Source organism: Tachypleus tridentatus, unplaced genomic scaffold (assembly GCF_004210375.1).
Source record: "Tachypleus tridentatus isolate NWPU-2018 unplaced genomic scaffold, ASM421037v1 Hic_cluster_7, whole genome shotgun sequence".
In the NCBI taxonomy this organism is placed as follows: Eukaryota; Metazoa; Arthropoda; class Merostomata; order Xiphosura; family Limulidae; genus Tachypleus; species Tachypleus tridentatus.
This window is the reverse complement of record NW_027467787.1, coordinates 148,614-167,933: the sequence shown is the minus strand read 5'-3', so window position 1 is coordinate 167,933 and position 19,320 is coordinate 148,614. Positions and strand designations below refer to the sequence as shown.

At 36.2% G+C, this 19,320-nt stretch overlaps 1 protein-coding gene across 1 annotated transcript in view; it reads right to left on the bottom strand.

Annotated features, from left to right (window-relative positions):
* Positions 1-19,320, bottom strand: part of LOC143243660 (uncharacterized) — a 95,672-nt gene that overhangs the window by 51,498 nt on the left and 24,854 nt on the right. Inside the window, exon 8 of the mRNA XM_076487291.1 lies at positions 9,605-9,872. Coding sequence (XP_076343406.1) covers positions 9,605-9,872 — 268 coding nt within the window. The remainder of the gene's footprint in view (positions 1-9,604; positions 9,873-19,320) is intronic.

The window sequence follows — 19,320 nt, the reverse complement described above, 5'->3', positions numbered from 1 at the left end:
ACTTATCGCTGTCCAACCATGAGGCCTAAAGGAAGAAATAAATAGACTTGTCTGTTATATGTGTCTGTGTTTTGTTATAGCAAAGCCACATCAGGCCATCTGCTGTGTCCACCGAGGGTAATCGAACCTTTGATTTTAGCGTTGTAAATCCGTAGACTTACCGCTGTACCAGCAAGGGACTGTCTGTTATGAGTATATGGGATAGTTTTCCTTTTTTTATTGTATAAATAAATATTTTGTTTGTTTGTTCAAAACGTGTCTAGCTAAGTTATTTATACACTAAAAGGAACACTCAGTCCAATTATATCTATCAAAATTCTTGTTTCTTGGGCAAATACTGTCGTCATTTCTGAACATTCTATTTGATACTTGTCACCCCATCTGCGATTACCCCAGTCATTTTGGTTTCATTGGTTACAGAAGACATGCCCCTCAGTGGCACAGCGAAATGTCTGCGGACTAACACTGCTAAAAAACAGAGTTTCAATACCCATGGTAGGCAGAGTACTGATAGCTCATTGTGTATCTTTGTACTTACCTCTAAACAAACAAATACAGAAGACATATATAAAAAAAACTAATTTAATATTTTGTCCATTTCGATAAAAGTAGCGCGCCCCTTAAATGTTTTTGTTTAAACTCTAAAAAAAGAAATAAAATAATAAAAAATGTACAGTCTCAGATATAAAAGTCTGTTTAGTGCAGGTAGTGTTAATTAATTTAATTTGTAAATTAATATTTCATAATAAGAAATTTAAAGCAGACAAATGTTGGAAGTTGTGTTTGTAAGTTATAGATGTTGAAGCTAGGGGGATTCTTGAACGTCTCAGTGAGAGATAAAACAAAATAACTTGTAACTAGACAAGAGAACAAAGAATGGGAAAACAGCCATAAGTAAAGTCGAGTGAAAGAGAGTTTTGGTGAGAGAAAAGTTAGAAAACGTAACGTTAATCTCCTTAAGAGTGAATAGCTCAAACGTTGATCTGTTAAAGTGAGATTAACACTTTTCTCTCATTTTAGAGGAATAATTTGAGTCGTCAAAAAGTGTTATAAAGTAATTAAACCTGTCTGTGTTGACTTGGGCAAAGAGTAGCTGATTATTTGGAAGTAGGCCTACATGTAAAAAAAAAAACAATGTTTTTTGAAAAAGTGAGAAAATAAAAGGAATAAGTAAATTATACACTGACAGAGTTTAAAACTAAAATAGAGACAGTTCGTATTGTTAACTGAAGTCTAAAGTAAGTCGGTAGGCCTAAGTAAACTTTTAACAAAGAGAAGAAGAGAACTGTACAGTAGGTAAGATACAACTATGCTCTACTTAGTGTGAAAATTTGTTTTATGTATATGTTTAACTTGTTTTGAATATATTAATTAGAAACAAACAGAGTTCATGCTGTTATTTATTGTTAAATTTATCGTCAACAAATCACAGACACCTACTGTAGAATGATCCTTAGCCCAACACGCCCATAAATATACATATTTTTAACTTATCGTGTTTATTATAAAAAATATGTTATTGACAAACATAATGGGTTATCTTTGCTCTGTACATCGTGGACGTCAGATCCTGCATTTCAGCTGCAAGGTCCTCAGACCGACTGCTAGTCCACGGGGTGAGAATAAAGTGAGGAAGAAAAGTGAAAGAGAGAGATTAATTGTGCGGACCGGGATTGGCAGGTGGTTAGGGTGGTCGACTCGCAATCTGAGGGTCGTCGGTTCAAATCCCCCTAACACCACACATGTTCGCTCTTTCAACCGTGAGGGCTTTATTATATTTGTTGATAAAAAGGTAGCCCCAGAGTTGGAGGTGGGTGATGATGACTACCTGTCTTCCCTCTAGTTTAACAGTGCTAAATTAGGGACGGCTAGCGCAGATAGTCCTCGTGCAGCTTGGCACGAAATTCAAAAACAAACATTAATGGTATTTTTCGTTGTTGTTACTTTGAAAAATAACAGTTTGTTTAATCTCTGAATATCAGAAAAAAATGGTAGTATTTATAGTTCATTCTTTTAATAAGAAACAACAATTACAGTCCACGAATATACTAGAATTAAGTAAAATAAACTGATGTTCATATCATGGGTTGACAAGGTACTGTATTATTTTGTTTGTTTAGTTATTTTTCCATTTAAAATAATGCTTTGATTTACCAATTATTTATTCATTTACAAATATTAGAGCATCTCACAATATTACAACACAATAATTAAGGATTATTCTAGGTGCTGTAGTTCAAAGTTTCGCCGCTGTTGTTTTGTTTGTTCGTTTTAAATTTCACGCAAAGCTACACAAGAGCTATCTGCGCTAGCCGTCCCTAAATTAGCAGTATAAGACTAGAGGAAAGGCAGCTAGTCATCACCACCCACCGCCACCTCTTGGGCGACTCTTTTACCAACGAATAACGGGATTGACCACAACATTATAATACTCCTACGGCTGAAAGGAAAGGACGAGCATGTTTGGTGTGACGGGGATCCGAACTTGCAACCCTCAGATTACGAGTCGAACGCCTTAACCTACTTGGCCATGCCGGGCCATGTTTTATATAATATTATCTGCCGTTACTCCACTATTTTTACCGTTCGGTTTGGGTTGGTTTTGTTTTGAATTTCGCGCGAAGCTACACGAGAGCTATCTACGCTAGCCGTCCCTAATTTAGCAGGAAAGACTACAGGCCATTCTCGTCTCAGGTTCATGAAGAAACGTGTTCTCCATAATTCTTTATTTGTACTTTCTGTCACAGTATAAAGTCTTTCTTTAAACATTTTTTCAACTTTGTTTAATGGACGCCCTCTCCTGGCAATATGATGAACAAGCATATAAGAAAATGTGTGTTTTTCATATAGAAAAGCCACAAAGGGCTATCTGCTCAGCCCACCGAGGGGAATCGAACCCCTGATTCTAGTGTTGTAAATCCGGAGACATACCGCTGTACTAGCGGGGAGTAATAAGAAAATGAAAGCAAAATTATTACCACGAATGTCAACTTAACAGACCATTATCAAAATGGTACAAAACAAAGATAATTAATTAATTAAAAGGTCATTTTTATAATGAAGAACTACATTATTGTCTTATTTTTGAAATAAAATATAGTGTGTAGTATTTGTTTTCAAGGTAAACAAGCCCAAAGTTTCATACGCTTTACTAAAAGTAATACCAATGAATACCTTTTCATGAACGTTTCTAAAATAGTTTTTAAAGATAATTAAATTTTATAGGAATTTTTATTATATGACACGACACTAGATGAAATGTTTAATATTTAGTTTATTTGTTTATGAAAATATTGACTTTATAACCAGGTGTTAAATTTGCTTGGTAGTTTCAGAGAAAAGTCACATTGAGCTATCTATTGTGTCCACCGCTGGGAATCTAACCACAGATTTTAGCGTTGAAAATCCGTAGACTTAGCGATGTTCCACAAGAGGAATGATGTATTTAAGAATGTGAATTTAGGGAAAAAATTTAGATTACATTTGTTATTTAGTAAAATATATATATTACCTTGTGCACCTTCTTGGTGTTATGGTAAAAATTCTCATAGAATGCTAAGATGCTTTTAGAAATCGCTCTAATTATCAATGAACGAAAACAAATAAACAATGAAAACAGCGTCTAATAAATTGTTTGTTTTTAACCACAAAGCTACACAAAGAGATATCTGTGCTCTACTCACCACGGATATCGAAACCCAACTTCTCATGGTATAAGCCCACAGTCTACATGGGCGTAGAATTTTTACACCCGATGATGAGGATGATTTTTGTAACCACTTATGGCTACTGTTCAATTTGCAAATTGGTAATCTCTGATTACGTGAACCTGAAAGCTGTAAACATGCAGTCACAGAGTAATCTTGTTGCCACGATACTTCAAGGTTTCCATGTAGGTTTGTATAAGTGAGATGTTGTGAACAGTTTTCAAAATGTTAATAGAATAAAGACAACAGTGTCACAAATTAACTGCCACATGAATTTATTCCTGCACACTGCACAGTATAAAAGATGGCCATTATACTTGACAAGGTTACTAATAACTTTCATTGTATGAATTACGTTTTCAAATATTAATAAAATTAGTAATTACCCTTGATAAGTTTATATCTACTGAAAAACTGTTCATGTTGTTTGATAGAAATAATTAAAATGTCAATAATAATTAAATAATCAAATCTGTCCAGCAGACCCTGTGCTTTCACTGCTAAATCTGATTTTTCATTTGCTAATTCAGACAAAGAATCAACAATGTCACTATAGTGATCATTAGAACATGTAATTGCAGATAGGTGGCACAACCAACTGGTTGGACACAGTGGACGGATGTATTTAACTGGACCATTGTGGCTGTCTGACGATACAATATTTTCAAAGATTGTCTTGTATTTGCCTGACCTCTGAAGCAAGACACCAAGTTCATGTACTCACTGGATAGAATCTCGAACACATTCACAAGCTTCAACTGCATGTTACATTATTAATTTAGCCTCGTGTGCTCCGCAGTGAAAAAAAACAAACTTGACAGTTGCTTCTCTTTTATTTTTGCCTGACATCCACTGTACCCACCACTCATGTTAGCAGTTCCATCATAAGTTTGTACTCTTAATCCTGACAGTGGTAAATTGAGTCTAGTCAGTACATCAAGTATAGTCGAGGATATTGTTTCACCAGTTGTATTTGAAACACTGTACAAACCAAGAAATGTCTCATGGACGTCAAGGTTCTCATCTACGTATCGTACACATATTGCTTCCTGTTCGGCACCTGTAACGTCTTGAGTGCCATCAACCATTAATGCAAATATTTTACTTTGCTGCACTTCGTGTGTTATGTTCCTCAGTATTTGATGGCTAAACATCTCCATTATTTCATTCTCAGCCTGGAGTGATGTGAATGTGGTTTTCTTTGACAAGTAGGCGGTCAACTCAGGATCTTCCTCTTCCAGGAGCTTCATTAACTGCAGGAAGTTCCCCTCCGTATCAGTATGTCCATGTAATGCTAAACCTTGACGCAGTAAGAAACGTAAACTTCTGAATATTTTCGCTAGACTTCTTTTGTATTCTTCCTGCTGCTTCTTTTTTCCATCATGTAGCTGGACAGTCACTGTAGTTACATCAAATAAACCTTCTGGAGGTATAGAGAATCTGTGCTGAGAGGAGGATTGGTGTTCGTTGAATTTCTGTTTTGTCTTTTTCCAGTTGCAAAAACCGGTGGATATGAAAGTATACTCCACTGGCCTCTCCAATTTCCCTGTAAAAAGGCCTCTCTATTTCCCGCCTTAGCACAATGAAAGCATATGACTTTTTGAATCTAATTGTCGAAGTGCAGCCATGGGAACTTATCAAACCACTTGCCCTGGAAGTTGATATTTTGAGATTTTGCTTTCTGTCGTGGTATTAGTTGTGCGTCTGGATGATATGGCTTTCCACGCTGTATCTGTGGAGTGTCAGATTTTTTATTACTGCACAAACTTGTTTCATAACTACCTGGTGGTTCATGATGTGCAATAGTTGCACAAGCATTTTCAGACTCGTCCTCTGATGAACATGGTATTTCCTCTGTATGGTAAGTTTCTATTCCTTTGCATTAGGTTGTTGGATTATCTGCATTGTCATTTGTAGTACTAATAACTGGCTTGCAGAACTGTCTAATATCGGAAAGTTTCAGACGCTTTCTTGTCATCATTGGAATCTGTTTCCCAGATGACTCAACAGGCTAAAATACAGTCTTTATTGGAAAACTCTAACGTACAATGAACGAAGATAAAACAGAATGGAAGTAGGACTGAACTGTACAATGTATTTAAGTCAAACACGCGAACCTCACAGTGACTACCGAGCCGACTGACCACCTGGACATCGCTGGGACAATAATGTGTGCTAGTTACAACACAAGTAATTGCAAGTTTATCGATAAAATACTTAAACAGTCACAAATATATTATATTCCTGTTAAAGCCCATCAAACACGTTGTGATATAATGACTATAAGCACATCAATTAAATAAAAACACCTAAACAAAAACTAGCAATACAATTCAAGTAGAGGCTTCAGGCTGTTGAAATCGCTCCTTTTGTGTTCTAATTATACAAGAAAATACAATATTTTTACTATCTATGATAAGAGAACATATTGTTATTTTACCATAAAGCACCACAACTTTATTAGAGGGCAGTGATAATCTGAAATTTCATGAATTAATGAAGGCCACAAACACAGGTCTAATGAGCCTTGTTGTAAAATCGAGGCTCAGACTAAAGGGAGCGGAGGGGATTGATGTAGGGCGCGTCTGGAACCGAGCAGCCCGTACCTGTCGGCAGCTAAGGAGAATAAGGCGTTCGACAATAAAACCGGCTAGATATGCATTAGAACAAATGACGTAGGAAAACCGCACAATATACACATAAAATTGATGCAGCTACAAGTTACAAATGGCCTGCCAGATCTAGATCACAGGAGTTTACGCTTGGGAGTAATATTTTCTAATTTCATGCTCTGTTTAATCTGTCATGATGAAAATTTTACTTAATCTTACACTACGTGCAAGACGTAGGCAGATTCTGTGATAGTGCTTGCAAGCCTTGCATATATACTTACGCCTACTGACTGACACTTACGAACTATCACTTCGATCGAAAAGCTTAAAAGCACGCCTGTATTAAAGATGTATATTTCAGCTTCTGAAAAAGCCTACATCTAGGCCTAATTATGTAATTCGATTGGTAAGAACACGAGAATCACAAAAACAAACACACAATTTGTAGGCCTGTGATGCAATAAAACAATTCAACAGACCAAACTGTAGAGGAAGATGATTGTATGCACCATACCCCCTATCTAAAGTGAAGGGGGTGTATCCCCCCAAGATCTACGCCCCTGCCCACAGACATATCAATGTGCCACCAGGAAGCAAATAGATTGTTACTGATTAAGTTACTGTACTTGTAATTATTAAATATTAACGATTCTATGTTGATTATAATCAAGCGAAATTTGTACAGACTTTTAAATCTGCGGATAAAGAATAATAAACAAAATCAAACTGTAAAAATGATAAATGTTTTGAAGTAATTCAAAATGACTGTAGTATATTGAATAGTTGAAAAATGTCTTACTACGAACGTTTAAAGAGTTTGCCTTTTTTGGCAATTGGTAGATCACGTGCTTGTTACAAATTAAGTTTCGGATTCAAAACCGATGCGAAGAAATAATATCTGATAACACGAAGCGAAAATAAAAAATATCATACTTGAGATTGATGACTTTATTTACTCATTAAAACGTTTGATATATGTTACCTGGAAAGTACGAATAAGTGAGAACAGATTTTAAATCAACATTACTCTAAATTTCAAGATATAATTTAGTAAAATAATTTTTTCAATAAATCCTTAGAATACATTAATTGCTTAAAAGTACATTGTTGAAAGCTGTATTTTCAACGATATAATTTAGTTTCTTGTTAGAAGAAACTGCTAAGCATGATGATGTAATCATCGAGAAGCTATGTCTAATTACTTGAAACAAGAGTACATTATTTATAAACAACCGTAATCAATTTATGAAGTTAATGAGTGTTTTGAGTTTATTGTAGGAAAAGCTGTTAAACGTTATACGTGAGGTATGTTGTGCCTTTTCAGTTACATGAACGATGAGCGAGGAAATTCTGTACATTTATATGCGAGTCAGGCTTACTTACCGTAATCAAAGAAATTCCTATTAACTGTTATTCGTGGATTATGCCTGTGGTATTCATAGTAGTAACTACTGAAAAGTATTGAATTGGCAAGTTAGCCAGCAGAGGAATGTGTCTTAAGCAAAAGATAAATAAAAATAAATCAGTATTATTACTTTCTTACATGGACCGGATCGTGTATTGTTTTACCGAGTAACCCACCCACCCCCGAAAAAAAAACAATCACCTATCATATAGAGTTCTTACAATAATATTTTAAAAATCAAATTTAATATGTGTATTAATTATGTATTCTTAACATATATTCTTATACATTAGAAAGTACAATTTTGCGTTTTGTTTGTAGCGTATTTCATACGTCACGCTCATAAAAATGTATTCAATTTACCTTAAAGCAAATTTAACATAATATTACATTTTTACGCTTGAAATTTTAATAGTTTAAAGGGTATACGTACGTGTACAAGATAAACTAAAAATTCTTCAAAAAGGCCTATTTATCCTTGTCAGTGAATAACGAACGAAAAGGAAACCCTTATTCAAAATAGGTTCGTAGTTTATTCTTTAAAAACACAAAACTAAGGTTTTTGTTTTCTTTCCGCTAGCAATAACAATAATTAGCGAAGATTTTAAAAGGACATTTTCGCGCTTTGACCTACTTGATACTGATTTAGGAGGAACAGCCTCTTGGTGATAATAACTAGTGTGTTGTCAATAAAAATAATATAATTATGATTAAAAACAACTTCTTTTATAAGAAATCGTTTTAGTTGTTTTGGGTTTTCTGTCAAGAATTTCTTGTAACCTATAAAACATTAAACGAATCCCAATTTAACAAACGTTAATATTACACAAGCTTACTGAGAGTGACACAAAAGCCAACAGACGTCGTAACTTTCAAGCGAGTCATTTATTCAAGTAAAATCTTTTGTTCACCTCGGATTCTTTCAGTCTTTAAAAAGCATTCAGCTGTTGCATATGCACCTTTCACACAATCTCTGAAACACTCAATATACCTAAAGTTCTTTTTTTTTAAATAGGTGTGCACTTCAGTATCTATCTTTTTTAAGATTAAGATACAATCTTATCGCTTATGCCTTTTCGTTTTCGGACACAATCTCTGTAATATCTGTTAGGCTTAAAAACGATATCTTTAATATCTATTGTAATTTAAACAGACTGTTTACTTATTTCCATTCTACTATCTTTCTACGTTTAAAAAACAATTTGTTTAGTACCTTTTCGTTTTTAAAGAAATAATCTCTAGAGTGACTTTTAGATTTAAAGAGGTAGTCTTTAATTTGTTTAAGTTTAATTAGATCTGTATGGAACCCTTTTGTGTTTCAAATGACAATCTCTCTCTACCACACAGTGCATACTAGGTTCACATACATTCAAGTTAATATGTGCTTCAGTACTTACCTTTTAAAGCTCAAACTGTCGAAATTACTACATGCGCTAAATGAGACCTTCAGGAACAGAACACTCACAAAATACCAAGTGTATATTTAAGTGTATCAAGCTGACTATTCGACAGCCAAAACATAGGAGAGTTTATCAAAAAAATTGAATTAGTTTTTGTTATGCATAATCTTTACATTTGTAGATAGATAAAGGAAAATATTTTTTCCACATTTCGTGAAAATAACAATAGTAAATCTGCAGTCATTAAATCATTAGTCCTTTTTGATAGAACACCAATTATGTTTAATTAATAATTTACACTTTACCATTTTACACCTGCGAAGTTTTTCCAAAGTTACAATTAAAACGCTTCCTGTGGGTCTTTTTTAAATAATTATATTTTGAAAATTATTAGAACATCTTTGATTTACGCTTTACAATTTGGTGCATTACATATAGTACAGATTAACGTATGGTATAAAAGTCGGTAACTCAACTTACTAGAATTTGAGCCATTGATTGGTTTCTTTTCCTCATTTTCAGAGCTAGAACTACTTGAATTTGCTTGAGTAGTCAGTTTATTTTTTACACTTCCAGGAGGAGTGGAAGTTTGATCATTGAGAAAATTATCTCCAACGTTTCTGGGAGTACTGGAGCCATTTGAAGATGACTGACTTGTTAGCTTATCTATCACGTTTCCAGATGTTGTGCTCTTTTCTGTTGTACTGGTTTCGCGATAGCAAACATAATTCCCATGTGTTTGGCAGCTCTAGAACAAAAATGATTCAAAATCTAGCATTATATTAAATATCTTTTAAGATAGGTCCAGTTGTCCCGTAAACCCAGTGAGAACTTCCAATTTCTCGGAAATAATTTGTTGAAAGTAAAAGTTAAATTTTGTAAGTCTATACACGATATATATATATTTAATTAATAAAAGCATGTATTACTGAATATCGTTCAAAGTTGTAGAATATAATTTTCGAGTGTTATGCTAGGGGGTTTATTTTAGAACAAAGCTAAACAGATTCCACTGAGGGGAATCGATGTGAACATTGTAATCTTACTGCTAACCCATCAAGGGATATTCTGAAATGAGTTAATCAATACTATCTACCAATTCTTGGACTACTCTTGTCACAACGAATAATAGGATTTGACTGTTATTTTTATGACACACTCGATTCTTTTTTCTTGTTAACTACAAGTTCTCGTAAGAGAAATAGATGAATAAGATTTTTATGGATTTTTTTAGTACTAGTTTTATAAAAGTATTTCTAAAGTATGATATAAAAATCAAAACAATCACATGATTTAATGAATGTAACAACAAATAAACTTTCATATGGAAACATTCTGTCGTTACGATATGCTCATGTCCACAACAAGTTAAACATTCTGTCGTTACGATATGCTCATGTCCACAACAAGTTAAACATTCTGTCGTTACGACATGCTCATGTCCACAAGTTAAACATTCTGTCGTTACGATATGCTCATGTCCACAACAAGTTAAACATTCTGTCGTTACGATATGCTCATGTCCACAACAAGTTAAACATTCTGTCGTTACGATATGCTCATGTCCACAACAAGTTAAACATTCTGTCGTTACGACATGCTCATGTCCACAACAAGTTAAACATTCTGTCGTTACATGCTCATGTCCACAACAAGTTAAACATTCTGTCGTTACATGCTCATGTCCACAACAAGTTAAACATTCTGTCGTTACGATATGCTCATGTCACAACAAGTTAAACATTCTGTCGTTACAATATGCTCATGTCCACAACAAGTAAAACATTCTGTCGTTACGATATGCTCATGTCCACAACAAGTTAAACATTCTGTCGTTACGACATGCTCATGTCCACAAGTTAAACATTCTGTCGTTACGATATGCTCATGTCCACAACAAGTTAAACATTCTGTCGTTACGATATGCTCATGTCCACAACAAGTTAAACATTCTGTCGTTACGATATGCTCATGTCACAACAAGTTAAACATTCTGTCGTTACGATATGCTCATGTCCACAACAAGTTAAACATTCTGTCGTTACGATATGCTCATGTCCACAACAAGTTAAACATTCTGTCGTTACATGCTCATGTCCACAACAAGTTAAACATTCTGTCGTTACGATATGCTCATGTCCACAACAAGTTAAACATTCTGTCGTTACAATATGCTCATGTCCACAACAAGTTAAACATTCTGTCGTTACGATATGCTCATGTCCACAACAAGTTAAACATTCTGTCGTTACGACATGCTCATGTCCACAAGTTAAACATTCTGTCGTTACGATATGCTCATGTCCACAACAAGTTAAACATTCTGTCGTTACGATATGCTCATGTCCACAACAAGTTAAACATTCTGTCGTTACGATATGCTCATGTCCACAACAAGTTAAACATTCTGTCGTTACGATATGCTCATGTCCACAACAAGTTAAACATTCTGTCGTTACGATATGCTCATGTCCACAACAAGTTAAACATTCTGTCGTTACGACATGCTCATGTCCACAACAAGTTAAACATTCTGTCGTTACGATATGCTCATGTCCACAACAAGTTAAACATTCTGTCGTTACGATATGCTCATGTCCACAACAAGTTAAACATTCTGTCGTTACGATATGCTCATGTCCACAACAAGTTAAACATTCTGTCGTTACGACATGCTCATGTCCACAACAAGTTAAACATTCTGTCGTTACGATATGCTCATGTCCACAACAAGTTAAACATTCTGTCGTTACGATGCTCATGTCCACAACAAGTTAAACATTCTGTCGTTACGATATGCTCATGTCCACAACAAGTTAAACATTCTGTCGTTACGATATGCTCATGTCCACAACAAGTTAAACATTCTGTCGTTACATGCTCATGCCCACAACAAGTTAAACATTCTGTCGTTACGATATGCTCATGTCCACAACAAGTTAAACATTCTGTCGTTACGATATGCTCATGTCCACAACAAGTTAAACATTCTGTCGTTATGATACGCTCATGTCCACAACAAGTTAAACATTCTGTCGTTACGATATGCTCATGTCCACAACAAGTTAAACATTCTGTCGTTACGATATGCTCATGTCCACAACAAATTAAACATTCTGCCGTTATGATATGCTCATGTCCACAACAAGTTAAACATTCTGTCGTTACGATATGCTCATGTCCACAACAAGTTAAACATTCTGTCGTTACGATATGCTCATGTCCACAACAAGTTAAACATTCTGTCGTTACGATATGCTCATGTCCACAACAAGTTAAACATTCTGTCGTTACGACATGCTCATGTCCACAACAAGTTAAACATTCTGTCGTTACATGCTCATGTCCACAACAAGTTAAACATTCTGTCGTTACGATATGCTCATGTCACAACAAGTTAAACATTCTGTCGTTACGATATGCTCATGTCCACAACAAGTTAAACATTCTGTCGTTACGATATGCTCATGTCCACAACAAGTTAAACATTCTGTCGTTACGATATGCTCATGTCCACAACAAGTTAAACATTCTGTCGTTACATGCTCATGCCCACAACAAGTTAAACATTCTGTCGTTACGATATGCTCATGTCCACAACAAGTTAAACATTCTGTCGTTACGATACGCTCATGTCCACAACAAGTTAAACATTCTGTCGTTACGATATGCTCATGTCACAACAAGTTAAACATTCTGTCGTTACGATATGCTCATGTCCACAACAAGTTAAACATTCTGTCGTTACGACGTGCTCATGTCCACAACAAGTTAAACATTCTGTCGTTACGACATGCTCATGTCCACAACAAGTTAAACATTCTGTTGTTACGACATGCTCATGTCCACAACAAGTTAAACATTCTGTCGTTACGATATGCTCATGTCCACAACAAGTTAAACATTCTGTCGTTACATGCTCATGTCCACAACAAGTTAAACATTCTGTCGTTACGATATGCTCATGTCCACAACAAGTTAAACATTCTGTCGTTACGATATGCTCATGTCCACAACAAGTTAAACATTCTGTCGTTACATGCTCATGTCCACAACAAGTTAAACATTCTGTCGTTACGATATGCTCATGTCCACAACAAGTTAAACATTCTGTCGTTACGATATGCTCATGTCCACAACAAGTTAAACATTCTGTCGTTACGACATGCTCATGTCCACAACAAGTTAAACATTCTGTCGTTACGACATGCTCATGTCCACAACAAGTTAAACATTCTGTCGTTACGACATGCTCATGTCCACAACAAGTTAAACATTCTGTCGTTACGATATGCTCATGTCCACAACAAGTTAAACATTCTGTCGTTACATGCTCATGTCCACAACAAGTTAAACATTCTGTCGTTACGATATGCTCATGTCCACAACAAGTTAAACATTCTGTCGTTACGATATGCTCATGTCCACAACAAGTTAAACATTCTGTCGTTACGATATGCTCATGTGCAACAAGTTAAACATTCTGCCGTTACGATATGCTCATGTCCACAACAAGTTAAACATTCTGTCGTTACGATATGCTCATGTCCACAACAAGTTAAACATTCTGTCGTTACATGCTCATGTCCACAACAAGTTAAACATTCTGTCGTTACGATATGCTCATGTCCACAACAAGTTAAACATTCTGTCGTTACGATATGCTCATGTCCACAACAAGTTAAACATTCTGTCGTTACGATATGCTCATGTCCACAACAAGTTAAACATTCTGTCGTTACGATACGCTCATGTCACAACAAGTTAAACATTCTGTCGTTACGATATGCTCATGTCCACAACAAGTTAAACATTCTGTCGTTACGACATGCTCATGTCCACAACAAGTTAAACATTCTGTCGTTACGATATGCTCATGTCCACAACAAGTTAAACATTCTGTCGTTACGACATGCTCATGTCACAACAAGTTAAACATTCTGTCGTTACGACGATGCTCATGTCCACAACAAGTTAAACATTCTGTCGTTACGACATGCTCATGTCCACAACAAGTTAAACATTCTGTCGTTACGACATGCTCATGTCACAACAAGTTAAACATTCTGTCGTTACGATATGCTCATGTCCACAACAAGTTAAACATTCTGTCGTTACGATATGCTCATGTCCACAAGTTAAACATTCTGTCGTTACGATATGCTCATGTCACAACAAGTTAAACATTCTGTCGTTACGATATGCTCATGTCCACAACAAGTTAAACATTCTGTCGTTACGATATGCTCATGTCCACAACAAGTTAAACATTCTGTCGTTACATGCTCATGTCCACAACAAGTTAAACATTCTGTCGTTACGACATGCTCATGTCCACAACAAGTTAAACATTCTGTCGTTACGACATGCTCATGTCCACAACAAGTTAAACATTCTGTCGTTACATGCTCATGTCCACAACAAGTTAAACATTCTGTCGTTACGATATGCTCATGTCCACAACAAGTTAAACATTCTGTCGTTACGATATGCTCATGTCCACAACAAGTTAAACATTCTGTCGTTACGATATGCTCATGTCCACAACAAGTTAAACATTCTGTCGTTACGACATGCTCATGTCACAACAAGTTAAACATTCTGTCGTTACATGCTCATGTCACAACAAGTTAAACATTCTGTCGTTACGATATGCTCATGTCCACAACAAGTTAAACATTCTGTCGTTACGAATATGCTCATGTCACAACAAGTTAAACATTCTGTCGTTACGATATGCTCATGTCCACAACAAGTTAAACATTCTGTCGTTACGACATGCTCATGTCCACAAGTTAAACATTCTGTCGTTACGATATGCTCATGTCCACAACAAGTTAAACATTCTGTCGTTACGATATGCTCATGTCCACAACAAGTTAAACATTCTGTCGTTACGATATGCTCATGTCCACAACAAGTTAAACATTCTGTCGTTACGATATGCTCATGTCCACAACAAGTTAAACATTCTGTCGTTACGACATGCTCATGTCCACAACAAGTTAAACATTCTGTCGTTACGACATGCTCATGTCCACAACAAGTTAAACATTCTGTCGTTACGACATGCTCATGTCCACAACAAGTTAAACATTCTGTCGTTACATGCTCATGTCCACAACAAGTTAAACATTCTGTCGTTACGATATGCTCATGTCCACAACAAGTTAAACATTCTGTCGTTACGATATGCTCATGTCCACAACAAGTTAAACATTCTGTCGTTACGATATGCTCATGTCCACAACAAGTTAAACATTCTGTCGTTACGATACGCTCATGTCCACAACAAGTTAAACATTCTGTCGTTACGATATGCTCATGTCCACAACAAGTTAAACATTCTGTCGTTACGATATGCTCATGTCCACAACAAGTTAAACATTCTGTCGTTACGATATGCTCATGTCCACAACAAGTTAAACATTCTGTCGTTACGACATGCTCATGTCCACAACAAGTTAAACATTCTGTCGTTACGACATGCTCATGTCCACAACAAGTTAAACATTCTGTCGTTACGACATGCTCATGTCCACAACAAGTTAAACATTCTGTCGTTACGACATGCTCATGTCCACAACAAGTTAAACATTCTGTCGTTACGATATGCTCATGTCCACAACAAGTTAAACATTCTGTCGTTACATGCTCATGTCCACAACAAGTTAAACATTCTGTCGTTACGATATGCTCATGTCAACAACAAGTTAAACATTCTGTCGTTACGATATGCTCATGTCCACAACAAGTTAAACATTCTGTCGTTACATGCTCATGCCCACAACAAGTTAAACATTCTGTCGTTACGATATGCTCATGTCCACAACAAGTTAAACATTCTGTCGTTACGATATGCTCATGTCCACAACAAATTAAACATTCTGCCGTTATGATACGCTCATGTCCACAACAAGTTAAACATTCTGTCGTTACGATATGCTCATGTCCACAACAAGTTAAACATTCTGTCGTTACGATATGCTCATGTCCACAACAAGTTAAACATTCTGTCGTTACGATATGCTCATGTCCACAACAAGTTAAACATTCTGTCGTTACGACATGCTCATGTCCACAACAAGTTAAACATTCTGTCGTTACATGCTCATGTCCACAACAAGTTAAACATTCTGTCGTTACGATATGCTCATGTCCACAACAAGTTAAACATTCTGTCGTTACGATATGCTCATGCCCACAACAAGTTAAACATTCTGTCGTTACGATATGCTCATGTCCACAACAAGTTAAACATTCTGTCGTTACGATATGCTCATGTCCACAACAAGTTATACATTCTGTCGTTACATGCTCATGCCCACAACAAGTTAAACATTCTGTCGTTACGATATGCTCATGTCCACAACAAGTTAAACATTCTGTCGTTAAGATACGCTCATGTCCACAACAAGTTAAACATTCTGTCGTTACGATATGCTCATGTCCACAACAAGTTAAACATTCTGTCGTTACGACATGCTCATGTCCACAACAAGTTAAACATTCTGTCGTTACGACATGCTCATGTCCACAACAAGTTAAACATTCTGTTGTTACGACATGCTCATGTCCACAACAAGTTAAACATTCTGTGGTTACGATATCCTCATGTCCACAACAAGTTGCACATTCTGTCGTTACATGCTCATGTCCACAACAAGTTAAACATTCTGTCGTTACGATATGCTCATGTCCACAACAAGTTAAACATTCTGTCGTTACGATATGCTCATGTCCACAACAAGTTAAACATTCTGTCGTTACATGCTCATGTCCACAACAAGTTAAACATTCTGTCGTTACGATATGCTCATGTCCACAACAAGTTAAACATTCTGTCGTTACGATATGCTCATGTACACAACAAGTTAAACATTCTGTCGTTACGACATGCTCATGTCCACAACAAGTTAAACATTCTGTCGTTACGACATGCTCATGTCCACAACAAGTTAAACATTCTGTTGTTACGACATGCTCATGTCCACAACAAGTTAAACATTCTGTGGTTACGATATCCTCTTGTCCACAACAAGTTACACATTCTGTCGTTACATGCTCATGTCCACAACAAGTTAAACATTCTGTCGTTACGATATGCTCATGTCCACAACAAGTTAAACATTCTGTCGTTACGACATGCTCATGTCCACAACAAGTTAAACATTCTGTCGTTACAAAATTCTCACGATATGCTCATGTCCACAACAAGTTAAACATTCTGTCGTTACGATATGCTCATGTGCACAAGTTAAACATTCTGTCGTTACGATATGCTCATGTCCACAACAAGTTAAACATTCTGTCGTTACGATATGCTCATGTCCACAACAAGTTAAACATTCTGTCGTTACATGCTCATGTCCACAACAAGTTAAACATTCTGTCGTTACGATATGCTCATGTCCACAACAAGTTAAACATTCTGTCGTTACGATATGCTCATGTCCACAACAAGTTAAACATTCTGTCGTTACGATATGCTCATGTCCACAACAAGTTAAACATTCTGTCGTTACGATACGCTCATGTCCACAACAAGTTAAACATTCTGTCGTTACGATATGCTCATGTCCACAACAAGTTAAACATTCTGTCGTTACGACATGCTCATGTCCACAACAAGTTAAACATTCTGTCGTTACGACATGCTCATGTCCACAACAAGTTAAACATTCTGTCGTTACGACATGCTCATGTCCACAACAAGTTAAACATTCTGTCGTTACGATATGCTCATGTCCACAACAAGTTAAACATTCTGTCGTTACATGCTCATGTCCACAACAAGTTAAACATTCTGTCGTTACGATATGCTCATGTCAACAACAAGTTAAACATTCTGTCGTTACGATATGCTCATGTCCACAACAAGTTATACATTCTGTCGTTACATGCTCATGCCCACAACAAGTTAAACATTCTGTCGTTACGATATGCTCATGTCCACAACAAGTTAAACATTCTGTCGTTACGATATGCTCATGTCCACAACAAGTTAAACATTCTGCCGTTATGATACGCTCATGTCCACAACAAGTTAAACATTCTGTCGTTACGATATGCTCATGTCACAACAAGTTAAACATTCTGTCGTTACGATATGCTCATGTCCACAACAAGTTAAACATTCTGTCGTTACGATATGCTCATGTCCACAACAAGTTAAACATTCTGTCGTTACGACATGCTCATGTCCACAACAAGTTAAACATTCTGTCGTTACATGCTCATGTCCACAACAAGTTAAACATTCTGTCGTTACGATATGCTCATGTCCACAACAAGTTAAACATTCTGTCGTTACGATATGCTCATGTCCACAACAAGTTAAACATTCTGTCGTTACGATATGCTCATGTCCACAACAAGTTAAACATTCTGTCGTTACGATATGCTCATGTCCACAACAAGTTAAACATTCTGTCGTTACATGCTCATGTCCACAACAAGTTAAACATTCTGTCGTTACGATATGCTCATGTCCACAACAAGTTAAACATTCTGTCGTTACGATACGCTCATGTCCACAACAAGTTAAACATTCTGTCGTTACGATATGCTCATGTCCACAACAAGTTAAACATTCTGTCGTTACGACATGCTCATGTCCACAACAAGTTAAACATTCTGTCGTTACGACATGCTCATGTCCACAACAAGTTAAACATTCTGTCGTTACGACATGCTCATGTCCACAACAAGTTAAACATTCTGTCGTTACGATATGCTCATGTCCACAACAAGTTAAACATTCTGTCGTTACATGCTCATGTCCACAACAAGTTAAACATTCTGTCGTTACGATATGCTCATGTCCACAACAAGTTAAACATTCTGTCGTTACGATATGCTCATGTCCACAACAAGTTAAACATTCTGTCGTTACATGCTCATGTCCACAACAAGTTAAACATTCTGTCGTTACGATATGCTCATGTCCACAACAAGTTAAACATTCTGTCGTTACGATATGCTCATGTCCACAACAAGTTAAACATTCTGTCGTTACGACATGCTCATGTCCACAACAAGTTAAACATTCTGTCGTTACGACATGCTCATGTCCACAACAAGTTAAACATTCTGTCGTTACGACATGCTCATGTCCACAACAAGTTAAACATTCTGTCGTTACGATATCCTCATGTCCACAACAAGTTAAACATTCTGTCGTTACATGCTCATGT